The following is a 13482-nucleotide window of genomic DNA, read 5'->3' as shown; positions in this document are numbered from 1 at the left end:
CTTCAGGTAGAGGATAGGGTAGCTTCTGAACACGTGTAAATGCTTTTGGAGCTCACAGTAACTACTGAGATTTTCCAAATTCTGAAAGGATAGACAGCTGGCTTTATGGTGTGACCACCACTAACCTGCCCTTTGCTAAGCCCTCACGTCTACCCAAGTAGCCCTGAAGCCTGGCTTTCGCTGAGGCAGAGTCAAACCCTACCTTCTCCAGATTTCCCATATGAGAGTCACGGAGCTTGGAAACTGTGTGAGTCTGTGGAACACACCCTGAGCTGCAGAAGAGAGAGCTAGAGCCCCATACTAGAGCCAGTCTGGGACCCTTTGATCACTGGAGTCGGGGATGAAGTCGAATAAGCTCCCTTAGCTCCCAAGGAGCTGACTCTCCTCAGTATCAGCACCGCCACCCTGTAATAGCGCTCAGAAGAGCCCTGTAATAGTGCTCAGAAGCAGAGTTCAGCCCTGTTTCTGTAGGAAACCTGTGTGTGATGAGCTCCCAGGGTAATCCTCCATGAGGTGAACGAGGAGGAGCACCACACTCGCTGGGATAGAGCATTTGCCCACTTGGGATGGCATGTCACGTCTGTGTTTCCCACAGGTCTACCTGCCCCCTGCCCCCACCTACCCCTTTCAGTCACCTGGACCTCCAGGCTCAGCTGTCACTTTCACAGAGGCTCCCCAGACCCACCTCAGAAATCCGGAGACTGTGCAGGAGGGGGAGGGGCCTTCTAGAACCTCAGGTGTTGCTGTTGCTGTTTTAACTGCAGATTAGCCGCAGGACGCTACTGTCCAACATGGAAGCTGCCATCTATATGGGGTTAGCAACATTTACATTAATATAAAATAAAACTAAAAACTCAGGCCCTCAATGGGCCACATATGGGGTCTCCGGCAGCCATAGTGATAAATGGCTACAGTTTGGGACAGGACAGGTGTAGGGCGTCCCCAGCATCTTATAAAACCCATCTACATGGGGAGGTTTGGGTCAGGGTCTCCTGGGACCTGCTACAGCATCACCTATTGCCACGAGAAATGCAGGCTCCCAGGCCTAGGCCCCTCCTGGGTGGGAAACTCTGCAGTGACTACTGCAGAGCCATTCAGGGGGCTTTGGTTTAGAATCCGACCTTGCACTTTTTCCCCCTGAGTCTCAACAGTAGTTCAGGCTTGTACAGAAGCATGACAAGTTCAAGACTAGCCTGGGCAACTTAGCAAAACCCCGTTTCAAAATGAGAAAGACCAAAAAGGCTGGGTCTGTAGCTTTGTGGCAACGGCAATCTCAATGCATTGCTGAAGAAAGCCAGATGCGGATTGTGGCCCTGGAGAACCCAGCGCAACAGCTTCACTGGCTGGAACCCTGCTGGCATGGCTGCTCCCTAATTTCTTTCCCCCTCAAACCTCCTCAGGATACAGGTGCATCGTGGAAGAGCCACGAGGCCCTCAGAATCAGAATGGCATCGAGTGTCTTTAGACTTTCTTAGGCAGGTGGGATAACGATTGAGAACCGTGAGCTTCCCCATGCTTGGTATGTATGAGAGGCATGCTGACAGGCTGCCAGACCCAGAGGGAAGAACTCAGAGCTATGCCGTAGAGGTTCGGAGCCTGTTCATCGTTACTTCCTGGCTGTCAACTCAGCTGAGCCACATGGAACCCCTGCTCTCGGCTCTGTTCCCTCATCCCGTGAAGTCTAAATGAGGCTAGTGCCAGTCTATGAAGGATTAAACACCTTTATGCCTGTAAAGGTGCCTAACTCACCCAAAACCCCCAAACGCCTTTAATATTATTCTAGGTACTAAGAAGTTGGCCTAGTTTGGACTCTCTTTCTGCCCAGCATAGCCAGCCTTTTTTTTTTTCTATTCTTTGGCCCCAAGTTCTCCTGTCGCTCTTTGTCCCAGATTTCTCTTAGTATGTGAGTGCCCCCTTGGGTTCTCCAGACTTATTTGGGAATCAAAGAGGCAGATGGCGCTTGTGTTGGGGGACATCAAAAGAGAAGCGTCTGTGCACTGGCGGCATTCCTGGTCTCCGGGAAATGGCCTTGCAAACTCGGGTGGTCGGCTTATGGCTCAACCTCCGACAACTTAGGTTTCTTCCTGAGTGCCTCCAGGGACTGTGCCTCCAGGGAGTGTCACACCAGGACTGAGATCCACGGGGCCTCTGAGTTTCCAGACTCAGACTTAGCTCGCCACTTTGGGTCCCACGATCTTGCACAAACAATTCTAGCCAGCCTCTCTTTTCACGCGTGTCGAGGGAGAAGCACCAGCCAGAGAGTGTGCCCTGAGCTCCCAGGGATCAGAGAGGAAGCCATCCATCCTCACGGTTCTCTGGCATCTCTTGGTATTGCATCTCCCACAGGAAGCATCTCCTGGCCTGGATCCCCTCCTCTAATCCCCTGGGTCCTATTCCAGAGGCCCTAGACTCCCATTGCCAGTGCCTAAATCTCCATCATTCCCTCCTGCCCATGCTTCTCTCCCCACAGCCACCGCCACTGATAAGCTTTCTCTCTTCCAGTGGATTCTATTCTTTTCTGCTCTGTTTCCTCCTCCCCCAAATATTCATCTGGCCTTGCCCCTCCTCTTTCTTGCTCTCTGCAGCTGTGGGCATCCAGATGCAAGTGGACTACCTCCAGCGCCAGTTCTGGGCAGCCGTGAAGCAGGTAGGCTTCACAGGGAAGGACTGTCCCCACAGCCCGGCCCATCAGGCCCACAGGAGACATCTCCACTCTATTTCTGCCTTCCCCGCCCTTCTCTGGACCCTGCATATCGGGCTTCTTCCTCCCATCCCCACCCCCACTCCAGTGCTCTGTCCCCTGATCAGATCCAAGGCAAAGGGTAAAACAGGGCCACTGCTGTTGTCCCCAAACTACCCTAACCTTGCCTGCTACAGAGTAAATTAGAACTTCACTTAGCCCCTCCCTCTAAGGACACACACACACACACACACACACACACACACACACACACACACACCAGAAATCTTCACTGTCCTCTGTATGTCCTTCTAGCCTGAGTCATCCTCTCAGGGAAAAGTCCCGTCTACTCCTTCACTCCAGGCTGCCAGGTCCCTGCCTTGGGCACAGTGAGCTGTGCAGTGAAGGTAGAAAGGCCACAGAGGTGGAGGGGACCAATAAGAGCCCACTCACCATGTGAAAGTCCTAGTGCCCTGCAGGCAGGTGGCCTGTGTTTGTCCTCAGGAGAGCACGGCCTGCTGCTCAGTTTCCTGCCTGCTGGGAGACACCTACATGTGTGTACATGACCCTCATAGACTCCATTTGCCAAGGCCGGTCCTCCACATACAACAGGCCCTTCACAAATGCGCCGCACAAATGTGTATATACAGACACACATGCAAGCGCGCACACACTACAGGCAGACCTTCCTCATACAAGGCACAGTCCAAATGTACCCACATACAACAGACTCTTCATAACCATAGCACACTGCACATACACAGGTATGCACATGTACACAGAATATACAAGCCATGTGTATACCACATGTAAAATGTATTCAAACACTCCACATACACAGCACACATAGACCTACCTTTAACACACACATTGTGTACATATAGATGCATAGTTCACATGATGCTACACATAGGCACACACACGCGCACACGCACACACGAACACATACGCACACACGCACGCACGAACACACATGCACACACACGCACGCACACACACACGCACGCACACACACGCACGCACATGCACGCACACGCACACATGCACACACGCACGCGCGCACACACGCACACATGCACGCACACACGCACACACGCGCACATACATGCACACTCACACACACACATACGCACGCACGCATGCACACACACACACATATGCACACAAGCACGCATGCACACACACGCACACACGCGCACACGCACGCACACACGCACACACACGCACACATACGCACGCACACACGCACACACACACGCACATGTACTTGCACCCACAAAGGCACACACTGTTCACAGTGTCCCCTCTTCCTTCCAGTGCAGCACTGAGGAGGGTCCGTGCCTGAAGAGCTGCGAGGACACTGTAAGTGACTCCTAAAGGAGGACACAGGCGGAAGTTCACTGTCCTGTGTCCCCCTGTGAACTACTTCCCTCCTCCCTGAGCCTGCCTGCAGGGCTCACCCTCCTCAGCCCTTTGAGTGAGCAGGAGGGCTAAAGCCAGCCGTGGCCCTGGCTATGACCTCCTGTCCTGGCCTCTCCCCCAGGATCTGGATTGCTTCCTTATAGACAACAATGGCTTCATTCTGATCTCCCAGAGACCCCAAGAGGTAAGTGACCGAAGAGCCAGAACTTAGAGAAAAGGGCTTGGAGGAGGGGAGCCAAGACCCTTAGCAGCTTTATCAGCCAAGCAGGCCTAAAGCTGGGGCCTTCGCCCCACTTTGGAGCAAATCTGGTTGGGAGGAAAGGAGTTGCCTTCCATCCAAACCACAGAGCAAGAGGACAAAGGCAGAGCGGCATTCAAAGGCAGAAATACTTCTCCCCCTTAGCTGTGACTAAGCTGACCTCTCTGCCATGTGACATGTCACGTCTGTGGGGAGCCACTCAACAAGCTCAGGGCTCAGGGAGGGCCTGGCTGCACTGCCAGCAAGTGTCCCGCTCCCTCCCCTGAAGAACCATGGGGACTTCTGAGCCCCACCGTTTCTGCTTGTATCTTGCCCTCTCCTACCCATCCTCCTACGCTTTTCTATCACCATCGTCTCCAGGGGGACTGTCCCCACCCCTGTGCTCCTCTCCTTTCTGGGTCCCCTTGTAGGAAATTTTACTGCTGTCACCAAGCCAGGGTGCCAGCAGGGGCATGGGGGGCAGCCCTTACTTTACCCAGCAGCCTGCCTTCCCTCCAGCCACCTACTCAGACAGAAGAGGAAGTCACGATGGCAGTTTTATATCTGCTCAGCCACAATTCAGACCCTGAAATTAGCCAGGGATTATACTTTAAATCGCACTTTTAAAAGAAGCTTGTTCCACCCTGAGCCAAACCCGAACACAAACACCTGAAGCGGTTCTTTGACACAAGCCCACAGCCCTGAATAACCTCCAAGAGGAATTTCGCCTGTAGGCATGTGTTCAATTCGGTTAGCAGCTTCCAAGATCTGGGCCTCAGTTTTCTCCTCTGGAAAAGCACAGGCTGGATCACCTGAGGTCAGGGATCAACCCTGAGCTGGAGGCTTCAGAAGCCTGGATAGTACAGGATCAGAGCTGACGCTGGCCAGGGTCCTGGCCAAGATAGTCTCTGTCCCCCAAAGCCAAACTGTAGCCTCATCCAAGCAGGGCTGAGAGTCCATGGAAATTGTCAGAAGATGACAGGAAGTAGAGCTGGGACATCAGGAGACTGGGCACAGATAGAGTCAGGATAGAAGGGGACCAAAGGACCATGGGACGGCTCCCCGGGAGCAGTTCTTAAATAGCCCGCTTGACATGCAGCAAGAGCTGAGAAGAAAAAGCAGATTTTACTGTTGCTTCCTACTGGAAAGGTCTAGGCTGTCAATCAGGACACTGCCAGAACCCTGACCAGTCACTAGTCCTGGCACCTGGGTGTCCAGTCCCGCCTGCCTCCTCCCTTTCCTCCCCTGCCCTTCTTCACACAGAGACAGTCCATTCTGTCAGAAAATGGAGGAAAACAGAAGTTGACTGTAAGGCTGAAGGGGCCTAAGGACACTCATACGCTGGTCCCAATGCCATACGATCATGACTGACTGTGGGGCCTGGTCTCCTGTGGGATAGCTCAGGAGTCAGAAGGTGGCCATGAACGGGAGTGGCAGGGGAGCCAGGTGGCTTGGTCAGGCAAGATAAGATTACAGACCAGCCCAAGAGTATGCCAGAACATGGGCCAGGGAGCCTACGTAGCAGCAGGGGAGAGGGCAGAGAGCACCCGGGGGGCATCAGCCGTGTGAGTCAGGGCTCTCTGATGGCGACTGAGCAGGAACCGGGACAGAGGACACACGAGTGAGTAGGCACCGTCCCAACAGGATCCTGCTATGGATACTGAAACATCTCATGCAATGTTCATGAGCTTGAAATATTAATGGCCTTTTGGATCTTTTCCCTAACCATTGGAAAACAGCAATAACAAAAAAGGCCATTCTTCTATCATGAAGCCACGCAAGTCCCCAACAGGCCGAATAGAGTTCTCTCACCCCTAGCTTGCCAATCGTTGCCCCCAACCCAGTCCAGCTGCGACAACTGCAAAGGGCCACCTCAGTGAAGAAGACCCCAGGGCCCTTGGATAGCACATTGGGTTGAATTGCTCCCATTCTGTCTAGAGCATCCCATATGCTCATGAATTGTGATCCCAGGACATCACAGAAACAGTCGGTCTGTTCTGAGGTTTATATTTGATGTAACATACATTTTCATTCCCTATTTTAAGTGCTTAGCTTATGTGCCTTCATTTTCTCAAGTGTTGTATTATCTTATGTTTTGCATAGGCTTACAAGCTGATCCAAATCCTTTATGAAATTAAACAAAGTATAAATAAAACTAGCTTCTAGAGCAGCAGTTCTCAACCGGTGGGTCCCAACTCCTTTGGGGGTCAAGCAACCATTTCACAGGGGGTACCTAAGACCATCAGAAAACACATATATTTACATTATGATTCATAACAACAACAAAATCACAGTTTTGAAACAAAAACAATTTCAAGGCTGGGGGGTCACCACTACATGAAGAACTGTATAAAAGGGTTGAAGCAATAGGAAGGTGGAGAATCACCGATCTAGAGGCTTTTGCCAGCTCAAAGACACCCCCCAAACACACACACACACACACACACACACACGAGGTTGGTGAACTCAGACCAGCTTTGTCTTGGGGTCAAGGGTAGCGTACAAGTTTCTAACACCTAGTTGCCAACCTGAGTCCTTCAATTCCCTGTCCAGGTTGCTCTGTCTCTACTCAAAACAGTTAACTGGCTCAGATGTACTTGGCTGGGTCTCATAGAATTACAGCCAATCTTGCAGGTCGTCAGAAGCCACGGATAAGGAGTGCTGACCCCTGGGTTAGCTCTAGGATTCATGTCAGCTGCAGCTCCTTGACAGGGCTCAGTATCTCTCTCCTCATCTGGGCCTGCCTGGGACAAGCTGTAAGCTGAGCTGTGCTGGGCCAAGAGGCCACAGATGCACAGGCCTGGAACTCAGACCAGTTTGAACACAGATAGGAGCGCACTGCTGGGTATTTGATGAGCAGCCACACAACAGGAAAGTCAGCCCTGCGTTGGGGCAACCATCCCACAGAGGCTATCAGCTCACTCCTGAATTCTTTCCTGCCTAAGCCATCTACTGAACTCCAGGCTCCAGGGCAGACCTCATAGGACCCTGACTCTATCCCAAACTCATACCAAACTAAATGCAGGCAACCCTGGACCTTTGGATCTTCCAGAGCTCTGCCAGCGTGTTGGCTATGCCATGTATGGGTAATCTCGGGTGTAAGGGGCCTTGGGAAGCCCCTTGTCAGCTGTGTTCCTAGTAAAGCCACATGTTAAAATCCGGGTCCTGAAATGACAAAATCCACATTGGAACCTTTCCTTTGCAGGTCCAGAATTTCAATCTGAGGCATTTATTCATTTGGACAAAAGTCAACAGTAACTATCCGTTAGCGATAGTGTTCTCCCTGTTGCATTGACTTAAGCAAATCACAGATTATTTCATAGATCAAGGCAGCACAGGCTTAGTATGGCTTCCTGGAGGCACCAGGTATCCCATCCTCATGGTAGCATCCTTGCCTTCTAATCCACGTCCCAAATAAGAGGGCAACAGTGGAGTTTGGGTACCCCAACACAGTTCTCTCACTTTAAGTGAATTCCCAGAAGTTCTCTTCTGGGCTTTACTCCATTTCATTGGCCAGCTCTCAATACAAGGGTTTTTGGGAAGTGTAGTCTTTTTGTGGACCACAGTGCTTCCATTGTTGCAGAAGTTGTCTTACAAAAAGAAGGGCAGTGGACATTTCCTGCTAAGTGGCATTTTCTAGGATATGGAGTTTTGTTTGCAGAGGCAGAAGTGTTTTCCAAGGTGTACTTTCTTACAGTCAGATCTCCTGCCTCAGAACTGGGCATTTGATCAGCAGGGCTGGTGAGGAATGAGCCTACAATTTAGCAAGAGAATGGGATGGGCTTACAGCCCTAGTTTCCCTGTCTTAAGGAGCATAAGTTTCAGGTTTTATACACACACACACACACACACACACACACACGCAACGAACAGCCAAAGGGTAGAGACAAGTCTCTGCAGGGATCGTGCTCCCTGCTGATGGAAGGGAAACACACAGTCACTGGAACAGCAAAGAGCTAATCCAACTGACATAACCATCCAGGGGCAGGGCCTTGGAGGATGCTGGGCAGCAGGTGTCCCCGGATACTGACTGATTAGATCATGAGCAAGGAGGTCCTGTCTTATTTTGGGGGTGGGCAGTGACATTACTACTTTCCCAAACCCAAGCTGTCTGAGAGTATTTTGGCAACAAATCCGGGGGCAGGGAAAAGGATGTGCAGAGAGGGCCAGAGCCCAAGAGGTGAAAGACAAATACAGCTGATGCAGAGAAGGCAGGGAACACAGAGGGCGATCCCAGGCTCCTACCCTCCTCCACTCAATGAAGAAGCCAGGATAGCAAAGCTCATGGCAAAACCTGCTGAAAGCTACCTTTGACAGCATACTCTACCACCGCCATCACCACAACCACCGCCACCACCGCCACCATTATCATCATCACTGCTACCACATATTACATCTCCACCATCAGCACCACCACCACCGCTAGCATCACTGCTGTGAATCAAGAGCTCTGCTCAATGGCAGCAGCTTGCAGCAGCACCTGCCACACCAGGTGTGGCACATTTCCACTGTAGCAACTCGAAGTGGCATACGCCCCCTTTAAAAAGTCCCTCTGAACATCACAGCTCTCTTTCTCTCTCCCCACTCCAAGATGGCCTTTCACTCACCCCCTCCCTCAGTAAACCTCTTGCATTAGATCTGTTGTGTGCCGTGATTTCTTAGTGGCACACCTTGGCCCAGGCCTGGCAAAGGTACATTCCCACTCCTTTATCCTAACAACCATGACCACCTCACCATCACCACCAGCATCACCACACACACAACCACCACCACTAACCTCACCAACTCACCTCCACCACCATCACCACCAGCACCACCACACACACATACACACACACCATCACCACCACTAACCTCACCAACTCACCTCCACCACCATCACCACCAGCACCACCACACACACATACACACACACCATCACCACCACTAACCTCACCAACTCACCTCCACCACCATCACCACCAGCATCACCACACACAGATACACACACACCATCACCACCACTAACCTCACCAACTCACCTCCACCACCAGCACCACCAGCACCACCACACACACATACACACACACAACCACCACCACTAACCTCACCAACTCACCTGCACCACCATCACCACCAGCATCACCACACACAGATACACACACACCATCACCACCACTAACCTCACCTCACCTCCACCACCAGCATCACCAGCATCACCACACACACACATACACACACACCATCACCACCACTAACCTCACCAACTCACCTGCACCACCATCACCACCAGCATCACCACACACACATACACACACACCATCACCACCACTAACCTCACCAACTCACCTCCACCACCATCACCACCAGCATCACCACACACAGATACACACACACCATCCCCACCACTAACCTCACCAACTCACCTGCACCACCATCACCACCAGCATCACCACACACACATACACACACACCATCACCACCACTAACCTCACCAACTCACCATCACCACCAGCATCACCACACACACACATACACACACACCATCACCACCACTAACCTCACCAACTCACCTCCACCACCATCACCACCAGCATCACCACACACACATACACACACACCATCACCACCACTAACCTCACCAACTCACCTCCACCACCATCACCACCAGCACCACCACACACAGATACACACACACCATCACCACCACTAACCTCACCAACTCACCTGCACCACCGTCACCACCAGCATCACCACACACAGATACACACACACAACCACCACCACTAACCTCACCTCACCTCCACCACCATCACCACCCCACCTCATGCAACAAAAAGCACATGCAACAAAGGGGGCCCACAAACTCGTTTCCTTGGAAGCTCCGACTCATGGTTAAGGAACCCTGGACCACTTTTGGAGTGCCCTCTGGGCCGATTTCACAGTCCGCTGCAGATGACAACATGATTTAGAAAGCCTTGATTGCGATGGTCAGCTGGGGGAGGGGCGGGCTGCGAGGAAGAAGAAAGGATTCCGTGGAAGGGCAGCTACGGGGACAGCCTGGCGGTAGCTCTCTCTGGTTCCCCCCCACAGATGGGAAGATTTCTGGGGGAAGTGGATGGAGCTCTCATGGCGCAGCTTCTCAGCATGGGGGTGTTCAGCCGGTAAGTGAGACGCTCCCCTCTCTGGTCCTCAGATAGCCCTCAGGGTCTGACCCCAGACACCCCCAGAGAGGCCCCAAAGATGCCTTTCTGGAGCCAGAGACTGAAGTCAATCTAGGGGTGGGTATAAGGTGCATGGCCGTCCCGCAGAGTGACTCTCCAGCCTCCGCTCAGGGCTTGGAGGAAAGCACAGACCAACACAGCAAGCATGCTATCTGTGTTCTTAAAGCCATCCACGCATGGGAGTGACATTTTGGCATGAGCTGGCTTCTACTCTGGCTCACTCCTTGAGTTGGGCACCCACATGGACCCTGGTCAACACAAATCCTGCAACCAAGGCCTCCAGGCCAGGGCATGGAGTGGTCTTGGCTCCAACACAGCTCACTTCTGCATTTCAGTGTGACCATGTATGACTACCAGGCCATGTGCAAGCCCCCAGATCACCGCCACAGTGCAGCCCAGGCCCTGATCAGTGTGAGTGTCTCCCCAGGCCATCCCTCTACTGGGACTCATCCTCTGCCCTGTCCTTTAGGATGTCACCTGGTCCCATCCTCATCCAGCCCCAGACCTTCTGGCTCAGGCTATTCTGGACCCTGTTCTGATGCTCACCCCTTCTCCTGGGGCTACAGGGCTGTCTTGTCCTGGGGGGGGTGCTCATTCTCACCTCCCAGACTGACATTAGATTTTCAGGGGTCCCTAGCACTGGTCTATCAGAGATGGGAAATGACCAGACTCCTGAAGGGTTTTTCAAATCCAACCTGTGGGGAGTCTGACCTACAGGAGGTCTTTGAGGTCCCTCTGCTCTGGCGTTCCTTCTGAGGGGCAGGCAGGTTGGGTCTGGAGGGCGGTTGTTAAGGGACATCACTTGGGGTTTCCCTGAAATAGCTCTGCTCTTCCTCCAGCCTCTCTCTGCCTCCTTGATGGTGGTCAGGTGGCTACTGCATGAATGTCTGCTGTGAGTAGGGGTTAGATGGAGTGGGGAGAGAAACCATGGTCAGGAGTCAGGGGTCATGGGAGGGGAGGGCTCCCTGGACCAGGGAATTGGACCATGAGGCCAGGACCAAAGGAGAGTGTTCCCTACAGGTGGGGCCTGAGTCTTGAATTGGAGGGAGGGTTCCAGGTGACAAGAGTTCCCTTTGGGGAAGGACTGGGTTATGATTAAAAATGACAGGCAAGATTCCTGCATACAGGGACGAGGTCATGAGGCTACCCTTAAAGGGGCTGCTTATGGCCCACAAGATAGCCTGGTTCACTAGCCACGGGAGGAGGGAGGCATTCAACCCCACCCTACACCCTCCTTCATTCATGCCCTCAAGCAGAAAGACGGGTTCCTACAGGGGGCGGCTAGAGGCAGTGGCACCCCGAGAGCTTCACATGCCAGTCCCCGAGACTGTGTTCTGCATCCTGCAGGTTCCTTCTACAGTGGAGTACCTGGGGATCTTGGCAGGACAAAGGGTCAGAGGGTAAGTGCCAGGAAGCAGCTGTGGGCAGCACTCTGGGAAGCTCATTAGAAAGGTTCTGCCTGGGGTGGGTGGCGAAGCCTTCATGTTCATAACCTCATCTCATCACCTTCCCCTCGCCTCTGTGTGTGATATCACATCACCTCTGATCACCTTCGCTCCGTGTACCATCACCGCTGCCCTATGCCATCCTGTCCTCGTGTGATGCTGTGCCTTCCCTGTGCCGTGTCCAACCCTGTGGTGGGCTCTTGTCCTGGGCAGCCAAGACTGTCTTTCATCATTGTAAGTAGTTCTGACGGAGAGAGCCTACCTTGCCCAGTCCCTGGGGGAGCTGTAAAGGACTTGTCTTTAAGTCTGTGTCCTGGGAGTGAGCACAAGCAGCCTGAATTTCTTTATCCTAGGACACTCCTTGACTGGGGACAGGAGGCGGTCCCCAAACCTTTAGAGCACCATTTTGAGGAAGCAAGAAAGCCCAGAGCTCAGACCACACAAGTACAGGCCTGCCTTAGGAAACAGCCGTCTCCTCTTGAGGGGTTCTGATAGTTAAAAGGGAGGTATAGCCCATGTTGTTGAGATGCCACCAGGTCACCCTAGAGAAGAAAGCAGCCTCGGCAAGGCTCCAGGTTTGAGGGAGTATCCTCTAGAATGGCACCCCTCCCCTGAACTTGTGCCTAAGGACAGTCCCCAAGGACAATGACATGTCATGGCAGCTCTGACACAAAGCAAAGGGAAAGCTTTGTCCCAGCTGCTGTTGACTCCTGCCGGCCTGGGAAGGGGACACCTGACCTCAGCCTGGGAAGGGGGACACCTGACTTCAGCCTGGGAAGGGGGACACCTGACCTCAGCCTGGGAAGGGGGACACCTGACCTCAGCCTGGAAAGGGGGACACCTGACTTCAGCCTGGAAAGGGGGACACCTGACCTTTACAAGCCGAGAGACACAAACGCACTTAGGTCCTGGAGATGTGGGCTTCCCGGGGCCAAAACGATGGCCAACCTTAGCCCACCCCGCTAAACTCTCTCTGGGTTCTGGACATCCAGTAGCCAGGAGACTCCCACTGCCTTCTTGTCTGGCTTCATTATATAAACAATTTCCCCTCCTCCCCTCTGCCTCCTCAGCTGCTGCTGCTGACCAGGGCAGGTCCTTGGACCTGAAGTTCCTGTGGTTAGGCCCCCTTCATAACTGGAGTTATGAAGCCAGTGACCCCAGTGGCAGGAAAATAGCTCAGTTCTAAGCCTGAACCCCTGGGAGGAGAAGAGCCAGTTGTGAGGCATCTGTCCTCTGACACTGAGAACCAGGAGCAGGGGTGCCCAGTGGCATAAACAGGGATGGAAGCCGGCTGGGCTGTGGGTGCTTCCCAAGGCCACGAGGATTGTTCAGCCTGCCCTCCCCTCTTAGATTTACTATCTGTGAAGGAAGCTTCTGGGTCCAGGCATTGAGGAGACCTGTGACTTTCCTCATGCCTGTGTGACCTTGCTAAAGCAATGTCATGTCTGCACCTCCGCTTCCAGGTGTTTCCAGGCCACTGTGTCTTCCCTACAC

General features: G+C 52.9%; 1 protein-coding gene across 3 annotated transcripts in view; it reads left to right on the top strand.

Annotated features, from left to right (window-relative positions):
- Positions 1-13482, top strand: part of Cacna2d4 (calcium voltage-gated channel auxiliary subunit alpha2delta 4) — a 100455-nt gene that overhangs the window by 83904 nt on the left and 3069 nt on the right. For 2 of the 3 annotated variants that reach the window (XM_075982982.1, XM_075982984.1), the window contains 8 exons: positions 2586-2647; positions 3998-4042; positions 4224-4286; positions 10413-10483; positions 10879-10954; positions 11383-11435; positions 11891-11943; positions 12202-12222. In XM_075982982.1, the coding sequence (XP_075839097.1) occupies positions 2586-2647; positions 3998-4042; positions 4224-4286; positions 10413-10483; positions 10879-10954; positions 11383-11435; positions 11891-11943; positions 12202-12222 (444 nt within the window). The remainder of the gene's footprint in view (positions 1-2585; positions 2648-3997; positions 4043-4223; positions 4287-10412; positions 10484-10878; positions 10955-11382; positions 11436-11890; positions 11944-12201; positions 12223-13482) is intronic. The other variant, XM_075982983.1, reaches the window with a different exon arrangement.

Source organism: Microtus pennsylvanicus, chromosome 8, assembly GCF_037038515.1.
Source record: "Microtus pennsylvanicus isolate mMicPen1 chromosome 8, mMicPen1.hap1, whole genome shotgun sequence".
In the NCBI taxonomy this organism is placed as follows: Eukaryota; Metazoa; Chordata; class Mammalia; order Rodentia; family Cricetidae; genus Microtus; species Microtus pennsylvanicus.
Note: the sequence above shows the minus strand (reverse complement) of the source record. Positions and strands in the feature narration are given on the sequence as shown.